Source organism: Sinocyclocheilus anshuiensis, unplaced genomic scaffold (genome assembly GCF_001515605.1).
Source record: "Sinocyclocheilus anshuiensis isolate Anshui unplaced genomic scaffold, SAMN03320099.WGS_v1.1 scaffold697, whole genome shotgun sequence".
In the NCBI taxonomy this organism is placed as follows: Eukaryota; Metazoa; Chordata; class Actinopteri; order Cypriniformes; family Cyprinidae; genus Sinocyclocheilus; species Sinocyclocheilus anshuiensis.
The window spans coordinates 562,712-572,776 of NW_015538036.1; the positions used below are offsets into that span (position 1 = coordinate 562,712).

At 36.9% G+C, this 10,065-nt stretch overlaps 1 protein-coding gene and 1 long non-coding RNA gene across 2 annotated transcripts in view; both read right to left on the minus strand.

Annotated features, from left to right (window-relative positions):
- Nucleotides 1-1,451: 1,451 nt before the first annotated feature.
- LOC107681451 (uncharacterized) lies at nt 1,452-3,729 on the minus strand. The gene is made up of 4 exons (XR_001633252.1): nt 3,510-3,729; nt 3,349-3,419; nt 2,710-2,767; nt 1,452-2,416 (listed from the first exon to the last, which is right to left on the minus strand). It is a non-coding gene; the product is annotated as an uncharacterized LOC107681451 (long non-coding RNA).
- A 744-nt stretch (nt 3,730-4,473) lies between these two features.
- The window catches only part of LOC107680583 (threonine--tRNA ligase, cytoplasmic-like), a 13,678-nt gene continuing 8,086 nt past the window's right edge, over nt 4,474-10,065 (minus strand). Inside the window, exons 9-19 of the mRNA XM_016476520.1 lie at nt 8,843-8,989; nt 7,817-7,915; nt 7,355-7,521; nt 7,039-7,201; nt 6,728-6,865; nt 6,503-6,580; nt 6,315-6,415; nt 6,010-6,114; nt 5,846-5,918; nt 5,639-5,753; nt 4,474-5,097 (exon numbers count right to left, since the gene is read on the minus strand). Of these exons, the coding sequence (XP_016332006.1) occupies nt 4,949-5,097; nt 5,639-5,753; nt 5,846-5,918; nt 6,010-6,114; nt 6,315-6,415; nt 6,503-6,580; nt 6,728-6,865; nt 7,039-7,201; nt 7,355-7,521; nt 7,817-7,915; nt 8,843-8,989 (1,335 nt within the window). The 3' untranslated portion in view covers nt 4,474-4,948. The remainder of the gene's footprint in view (nt 5,098-5,638; nt 5,754-5,845; nt 5,919-6,009; nt 6,115-6,314; nt 6,416-6,502; nt 6,581-6,727; nt 6,866-7,038; nt 7,202-7,354; nt 7,522-7,816; nt 7,916-8,842; nt 8,990-10,065) is intronic.

Genomic DNA, 10,065 nt, shown 5'->3' on the forward strand with positions numbered 1-10,065 from the left:
AGCTTGCACTTTCACAACTTTTTTGTTTTCTGCATGTCGTCCATGATGAATCAAAAATAAAGTCGCAGAACTTAATTTCAACAAATTCATTTCAGTTCCTGTTTATTATTGACATTTCTTTACATAAAAGTTCTAATATGAAATGAAAATGAACATGTAAAATAAATGGTGTTGTTCAGCTGTATGTAGACCATGGTGTAGATAACGAAGGAAAAAATAAGAAAAATTGCAGAATTAAAAAATGCATTTAAATTAAACAAAATAATTTAATTTTAGCTCTGTTTATTTTTGATAGTTCCTAAAATAAAAACTAGAAAAGAAATTAGTGTGCAAAATTAAAATGTCTTAGATATTAAATGATGTTCTTCAGCTGTAACCAATCAGAACAGGAAAGCATTGGCTAGCCAAGAAAGACAGTCTTCGAATAGAAACCAGGTATCATGACTTAATCACACTTATAATCCTTACAGTCAATCAATTATTCTGATCTGGAGTCCTGGCTATATGTTCTGTTGGGGCATCTGTTATTAATATTTCAAGACTTTGGCGGTGAAAAGTGTTTTTCTTGTTTAAATAAGAATAATACCGTATTGACCCGAATATAAGACGATGTTTTTTTCTTGTAAATACATCTGAAAAAACGCGGTCGTCTTATATTCAGGGTCTAGACTTTGACATGTCAATAATACACCCACAACAATAGGTTTGTGTGTGTTTAGCATTATTCCAGTCTTCAGAGTTACATGATCCTTCAGAAATCTTTCTGATATTTATTCTAAAAACATTTATTCTAATTATTATTTTTTTGTTTTAGGATTCTCTAATGAATAGAAAGTTCATTCATTTGTTTAGTAGCAGCGGATCTCTGAATGTTTCATTCACTAGTTTCTCTCCAGAGGTTAGCTGATGAGCCATGTCGCTGTTCATGTGTGCTGGAGACTCTTGATCCAGATCACCGAACTGATGCAGCCCTCATTGTCCTCTTACACTGAGTTTTGTGTGCAAAAGAAGCTCAGTTTGTTTAGCTCAATGGAGCATTTTAACCCCGCATGGCCAGGTGCCCGATGAAACATATGGTGAGAATCTACCCCGGGCAGGAGATGGAAGATTCATGGAGTGCTCACCGGCTCTGCTATATATCACTTGGGGCCAGGGATCAATTGAAGAGAAGATTAGACTTCAGTCTGTCTCTGTCTCTTTGACTTGGTCTGTTTTTCTTTCGTTGTGGCGTTTGTAATCTTGCAGAGTAACACCACCGTGTGGATATCAGAGTAATAGCAACAAGTGTATTTTCTGCACACAAGCAGCTAAAAATATACTGAAATCGTGTAGCCTATACTGAGATCTTACAAATTACTGTATACAAATATATAAGAATACACTCCATTGATTCATTTTCATTTTTATTCATTTTAAAATACAGTAAAATTCTTTCAAAACTTAGGCTAAAATTGGAAACAGAGTGGAATGCACAGACATTTTGGAAATAACATTTCTATAAGCTTTGTGTGAGTCATGGATTGAGATCATATAAATAAACAATATTGAAAAATCTGAAAATTAGAACTCTGCAATTGTCCAAAATCCCATGGTCCAATTTATTTTACATGTGTGCAAATTAAAATATGTATTGTATACTGTTTGCTATTGTATTTGAGGTAGAGATGTTATCATCCCTGCAAACATGATAAAAAACAAAGCATACTGAGTTTTTGGAGAACTATGCATGGCAAACATTTCAAAAGCATCAATGTGTATTGTGAAAAAAGCACCAATAACATTTACAAAAAAAAAACAAAAAAAAAACTTGGTTTCCTGTTTTCTCATGATTTCATAGATCGTACAACAATAAAAGAGCATGCAAACAGCAATAGCATTATTTTCTCAAAGTCAGCATTACATAGCATAGTGAAGTGTCCTGTTGTACATAGCTGAGGAAACATTTCATGAGCTGAGGTCACTAAAACTCAATGCTACATTCTCTGGTGTAACTATGATGTAAACCTGGCATCCACCAATAAATCATTAATGACGTAAGAATACCCTGCTGAGATCATGAAAAAGATGAACTTATATTCTTGTGGCCAATTACAAAGTGCCAAAGTCACTTGATATCACTGTTATGTACAGAAGATTTTTTTTTTAGGTTAGTTTATTTTGAATATTCAGTTATATAACCAAAAAGAAAAAGTAAACGCAACATCATCTTGGTATTTGATGTTTATCCACATTGTGATGAGACGCTGCTCCTCTGCTGGACAGAGTTTTTCACCTCTATTGTTGAGGTTATTAGATCATTCAGTCCAAATTGTATGGAGGCCATAGTTTGGAAGAGCTGGGCCTGAAATTCAGTCTCTGGCTTTGCTTTCTCCTGTAATTGCTTCTCTTTTGGAGTGAGTTCATTTCCTTCAGGTATCTAAATAAGTGAAATATTATTATTATTTTATTATTATTTTCCATTTACATTTATGTATGCAGCAGATGATTTTATTCAAAGTAAGGTTAAAATCATAAAGTAGAACAACTGAGGAAATTATTAATTTAGCCCTGTACTATACTGCCATCACATGGCATAGACTAAACAGCGTTTTTTTGGTTTGTTTTTTACTTTTAGACTTTGACAATGATTTTCCCCCCTGCTGGAATAATATACAAAAATAAAAAAATATAAAATATAACATAAAAAAAGAGGAAAAACAGTGTTCTTACTTCAGCAGACACTCTTTGCAGCCATATTTTCTCCTCATCTGTAAACTCCATCGCAAAACTGAAACCAGTAAATAAGTTCTCAATTAATAATAGATGATCAATGAAAGAAGTTCTTGAAAGAAGTTAGACATTAGACATTGCATGAAAGGTAAACTTTAATGTAGCCTATGTTTTGACGGCGTGTCTAAGCCTGTCGGGTCTGAGCCTCCGTCTAAATCATAGCCTATACAGTGGCCCAAAAATGCTTTCAGACGCTAAAAATTACTTATTGTCTGCATCAGACAGAAAAACACCGTATCACATGTCAATGATTTTAAAGAAAAACAGCACAAGTACGTTTTTTCAAGCAAGCAAGATTTTACTGTGCATAAACGAAAGTGAAATTAAACAGTCTACTATCTTGTTTTTCTTTACACTAGTTTGTCAGGAAAAAGGAACATTTCAAATTAAAAACTGAGATTGATTTATTCTTTTTCCCTATAGCCACTCTTAATTTTTAGAAGATCGGCATTAGAATTTATAGTTAACTTATGCATATCCTAACTTTATACAGGGGCAGCTTATGCACAGTATCAACGAAACTAGTAATAATGTAAAGTACTCTTTCCCACACATATATACAAAATGATTTTGACTTACCTTTTAAGGGAAATCCTTCTTTTTTGTTAAAGCAGCGCCGAGCTCCGTTTAGTGGTAGTTAAAGAGCATCCCTGGTTAACAGAACGGTTTATGAGTGAACAGAAAAAGAAAAAACAAACAGAAGTCTATTTGTGAATAAACATCCTGCGGACAAAACCAACCTCAGCTGTCGAAACCTTTTACAGTCTATGGTCGAAACGCCCGACTGCAGAAGTACACGATGGGAAAACATACATGCTTTCAGTATAGAAGTTAAAATAAGCTATAATATATCCAGAAATATTAAAACATTTAAGTCTGCTTGTCGTTTACTACTCGCTCGTTTATCCGGTTAGACGTACAAACTGCAAGCAGACGATTTCTTATAAATCACCTGCACAACACAAGTGAAAGTGAAAGTAACATTGGGCTTAAACACGTAAACAACTACGTCTACTGCAACAACGTGTTCTGCACCACTATTTATGTTGATTATAAATATTCCAACAACAGCTTTCGACTGCATTTGAAGTCGTTATAGACGGTTCCAACGGCAACAACATAAACGTTACTGCGCATGCGCTTTTGTGGCCTTAATTAACTTAACTTCCGGTAGACTTCCAAATAGAATCAATAACAACAGCTAAGTAGTACCTTTAGAGTAATTATTTTTGATAACAAGCAAAAAATGTTTGCTGCGTAAATCAGACGGACTTACTGAAAATGCAAATTCATTCTCTGCCAGCAGGAGGTGCTTTAAAGCGTGAGAAACAGAGGTTTCCCCAGTAACGGCTGCACACAAAGCAGCGCTGAGCTCACAAACGCTGCTTTATCAGGCATATAACATGCACGATGAAATGAAAATAACATCGAACATTTTCTAAAGATTGTCTTCCTTCAGAAATACAGTGAAATAAAAACACCCGCGCCTCGTTATGATTTTTAAATGTGCAGTACGTGCTCATGTTTATTCAATGAAGTCTTTTGGGAAAATCTGTAATTTTTGATATTGTGGTGAGTTCCACAAATAAATAAATGTATGGGAAACACATCCCACAGCACAACCACCTGAGCCCAACTTCAGTCTACTCATCACCTTAACTTTAACTGCGTTTGTAGCCGGTGCCATGGTCAGACTGATAAACAAACACAGACCTGAAGTTAACTTTGGGCCAGGCGCGTGCACCCGATGAAAACGTCTATAGCAAAAGTGAGACAAAAAAAGGAATGGAAAGATGTAGCGTTTTATTTCATCCCCTACATCAGACAAGCTACCAGACATTATTGTCATTTTTACCCATTCACATATATTGATAGAAAAGACCCTTTCCTATAACAAAGTATAATGGATATCTGACAAATAAACATTCCCAGGATATTTTATTATTATTATTATTATTTTTAAAGCAAAGAATTAACAAATTAATCATCTCTTCAGACTTTTGGACAATTGAATGATTAGTTATAAAATAATGCCACTGATTTAAAACCTGAGCCCGTGAACCACACAGATCAAGTTGAGAAGTTATGGATCACCAATGCAGAATAGCAGCACACTGCTGCCCAGTAGCATCTGAGCATATGGCATATAAAGGAAGACTTGGAAGGATGTTTAGGGAGTTCAGAAATCCTCTTCTGCGTTACAGGTTCTTGAGGCCTTCAGCTCCTCGAGTCGCTCCATGCAGTCCGTCAGACTCCTTTCTCCATGCACCTTGTTGTCACGAGTCCTAACATTTACTGTGTCACTGCTCTTCTCCTTCTCACCCACCACTGTCATTGAATCAACCGTAAAAGTTAGGATCACAATGAATTTGTTAACATATCTGCAGCTGACATTTGTCAATTTTATTTTTAATTTGAATTTAAGCTACTGAGAAGCAATCATGGTTTGCTTGTGCTGTTTACGACTTTACCAATCGACAATTATCCACCTTATTTTGCAACGTAGAAGCATGCTGTTTTCTTTAAATGTGCAAGACTATTCATTAGCTGCTATAAGTAAATAACTAGAAGAATAAAGTGCAGTAAACTGTAAAACTATTTGCTTTAAAAATAAGTGTGCTTATTATTATGATAATTCTAATAATATTATAACAAATACCACTTTGCAATATAAAGCAGCATTACAGACTGTTTTTATACAGGTAAAATAACTGGAAGCGGCTTACACTGGAAGCCTCGCACATTTAAATTACAATATATACACAAAAATAAAACAAATAATTTACAGTAGCGAACAGGAAAAAAACATGATTTTTAAATTATCTATCAAAACTTTTTTCTAATTTAAACATTACTCTGGATCACTGACCTAAAATGAAATTGTACTGAGCCAACTGAGCATTCCTGATCTTCTTGTTCAGGGTGCAGCCTGGGTCCAGATCCACATCCGTCATCAACCCTCCCCTGTGGAACTCCTGTTGTACCTGAGATTGTCAAGGGATTGTTTCTGATAATGTTTGTGCTGGAATCAGAGCTAACAGCTACTAGTGCATGGGAAATAGCGAGCAGAACGTACTCTCTGGGCGTACTCATCACAAGTGGGTCCTACAGGAACCACCATCACCTGACGTGGGGACAGCCACAGTGGCCTGTGGGAAACAAAAGCAGGAGAATTTGGTATGTGCACATATGGTGTGTGACTAAACATTATCATGTGAGAGTCCCCTTCCTAAGCCGTACCACTTTCCCCCATAGTTTTCAGTCAGGATGGCGATCATGCGTTCCACTGAACCCAGAATCGCTCTGTGGATGATCACAGGTCTCTTATTGTCATCGCCATCATGGCTGAAGAGAGACAAAGTTTGAGTTACAAAGTCAGCAACTTGCACAGTTAAAAATGCAGGAGGGGTGTAGTAATCAAATATAACCACAAAATGTCACTGTTGTGCAGGGAACAGAGATTGTTCTGGATGTTCTCTCAGGTTTTCATTTTTTCTTATTATTTTACTCAGGAAAACATGTAATGTTTACTTGAGTAAACATACCTCACAAATGTAAGATTGAAGCGAATAGGCAATTGGAAGTCCAGCTGAATGGTGGCACATTGGTGATACCTGCCAATGGCATCCTTTATCTGAATATCAATCTGAATCACAAAAAAAAAAATACTTGAGTGTAAAGTCATTTCCTAAATGTACATATTTCATACTATGCTTTTTTTATCCAGTTGCACCTTTGGTCCATAGAAAGCTCCATCACCAGGATTCAGAACCCATTTCTCTCCAAAATCATTCAGGCTGTTCTCCAGTTGCTAAAACAATTAACAAGGGCTTAATGAAGTCAAACTAGACAAGATCTGCATGATTGAATTCTTACCAACCCAAATTTTTGAACAGTACTGTATGTGCATTTATTTGCTTATGTTCTTTTTGTGTTTATGGAAAGTGTCACATTTTACCTTCTCAGCCTGGTCCCACACTTCAGGTTCTCCTAGGAACTTCTCTGGCCTGGTGGAAAGGTTCAATTTGAAGGTGAAGCCAAACACATCATACACTGTACGTAGGAAGTCCAGGCAACCCTTTATCTCAAACTCAATCTGTTAGATAGGAAAATGGGTAAGGAGGAAAGATGAGGAGAATAATGACCCCTTAAATGCAATTCAAACAAACAAAGCATTAATAGGCTTGTGATATGTACAATAGAAATTGTAAAAAGGGAACCCTAAATAGCAAATCACAAAAAAGCATAATTTATTCCAAAGTAACTTGCCTGGTCCATAGAGCAGAAGATGTGCGCGTCGTCTTGTTGGAAACGTCTGACTCTGGTCAGGCCAGTAAGAGCTCCAGACAACTCATTACGGTGCAAGACCCCAAAATCAGCCAAACGCAGAGGCAGTTCCCTCCAAGAGCGCGGCCGGTGGTCAAACATCAGACTGCCAAATAAGGAACATGTTTACATAAAGAAAAATCTTGCAAAAAATGATTCCCTTTGCTTAACTTTTTGCATTCAGGGATACTGTCAATGCCTGTTACAATTAACAACACCTCAAAACTTCTGTTGCAGTGAATACAGAAAGATTTTGTACCAGTGTCCAGGGCAGTTCATGGGCTTGAGAGCAAAGATCTCCTTCTCCACCTCAAAGGAGAACATGTTTTCGCTGTAGTGCTGCCAGTGTCCTGAGGTTTGCCATAGTTTGCTGTTGTAGATGTTCGGTGTGACCACTTCCTGGAATCCCCTCTTTCTGTATTCACTCTACACAATAAAATTTAGAACAGTGCAACAAAAATGGTCTGTGAAAATGCATAAATATTCAAGCGGTTGGTTCACAATCATTAACGGGGTCCTTGAAGTGGACCAACCTATCCATTACATGGTCTACTGAACCATGACATCCATAAAATGCAATTTAGCATATCCTAATAGACCTCTGCAAAACCTGCTCCACATCACACCCTTGTTTTGTCAGCTATTGTAATTTTTTAAATGGATGATATTGGCTCTGTAGTAACAGAATGAACTATGAATTCAAAAAGGGTGGAAAACTCACTCTAATAAACTCGATGAGCGTATTATAGATGTAGGCTCCTTTAGGCAGAAAGAAACAGCTACCCGGGCTCAGGTCGTGGAAAAAAAACAAGTCTTGCTCCTGGAAAGACAAAAGCGGGGAGAGAGAGTGTGTGTGTAAAACATTAAAGGTGAGAGAAACAATTATTATACAAGTCAGAAATCTAAATGAGAATACAGGAGGATACAAAGGAAAAGAATGAGAAGTTCATATGAGCAAGAGAGACAAAAAATAGAACAAATGGCTGATTATGCTCTTGCTTTTGTTGCGACAAAGTGTTCCCTGTGCACCCATCAGCATGCCCATGAACAGATGGCACATTAAAGAGACAGACATCTGCCTTCTTTATGGGCACAGTCCCCGTTCTCTCCCCACCCAGCCCACCTATCAGACCTGTCTTCAGTCACCACAGATTCGAGACTCCCTACACAGTGCATCAAATGAGATGCTGGCTGAGTCATTAGCACATCAAAATGTCCACATGTTCTCCAGTGTGAGCAGTTTTGTCCCCCAAATGTTCAGTGGAAAGTGGCTTTTTTGTATTAATTTGCACACTGCTGACTTTTATAATTATTCACTTCCAGTTGTGTGGATGCGCATACATGTTGCTGCTGGATTTGTGATTTAATTACACTACCATTCAAAAGTTTGTGGTCAGTAAGGACTGTAGTGTGTGAAAGACTTTTTGATTAAGACTTTTTTTTTAATTTATGAGTCAGTACTGTGCACCATTAGTATATTTAATTCCTGTCATCAAAGTATTTAAATAAGGTATGATTTACATAATCCATAGACAAGGATTACCACTGACGTGCATTTTGCGTATTCTTGGGGGCCATTGTATGAATACATTTTCCTGCCACATATTTCATGTACACTTCTGGCTTATCTGTAAACAGTACCTGCATTTACGGTAACATGGTTTATAGTAGAAATCCATTACCTATTTCAGATGAGTGGTGGGCTTTGATCACGTATGCATGTACATTTTCACACATCTGCACATACCCTTCCTAGTTTGCGATGATCCCTGTTCTTGGCTTCTTCCTGGAATTTCTCCCATTCTTTCAGCATCTTAGGATCAGGGAAAGAGATGCCATAGATCCTTTGGAGGCTCTCCATGTCAGCTTTGCCCTCCCAATATGTAGAAGAATTCTGTGATGTACATCATATGCATCATTTGGGATTATACATCATGCTGTAGGGATAATATGCCTAATGTACAAATTGGGATAATATGACAGAGGAATGTGGAAGGGAGTTTTAACTGAGAGTTAGTTTAAAGAGCAGGTCATATGGGGTTTGTAGGGTAGCTATCCTTCAATGTAAACAGTCAGCAAAGTTGTTAATCAAAAAAGTGCATGACAAATAAAGATATTGTCTCTCAAAAGAAAGAGTCGACTCAGAATCGCCTTAACGAGTCGTTATATTTTCAAATCTTCTGCCTGTAGAAGATGCTGTGTTCCACGATACCACAGCAATACAATTCGAATCTTTTGTTGTGCTCGTCATTTTACCGAGGACTGCTTCTCTAATCCTGCCTTTTATTTTCGTTGGCTTCTAATCCTCTTTATTTGGACCAACAAGCGTCTCCGAACCACAACCTGTAAGTACGATTGATACGTTATGTGTACATTTTCAAGTGAGTGCTCAAAATATCTAGGTTTTTTTTTTGTGCTAATATGTGATGTATACCTAGTGCAGCTTTAGGTTTCCAGGTAAAGCACAATATTACTGTTTTACTGAAATACTTCTGATAATTCGCTGTGAACCCACTATTTCCTAAGAATGTGTCGATTAATGTAGACTGTCTTTGTTCTGATTACTTCGTTTAATAATAAAGAATGTAGTGTAGCGCACAGACTTTATAATTATTGTGAAAGTGCCGTTTATGTAGTTATAGGGTTAATGCAGAGAGTAAAAACCCGGTAGAGAGAGACGAGTTAGTTAGGCTGGTGCGCATGTGATACAGCTGTTCTGCGTTATAATTAAAGGTTAAGACACAGAGCGTCTTTTGTCTGTCATTCTTCAGACATTACAGTAGACATATTTTAATTTTCAAACTGTATTGTTTCATCAGTTAGCCACGTTAGCACTCGGCTAACGTATCCACCATTATTGTTTTGATAGTGTTTACAGTTTAGCATCTAAACTTTAGCTGTGGTCACGATTCTCTTGCATAAGTATTAAACAAAATGTTTTTGTCATTATTTTAAGAACTGATTGGAGCA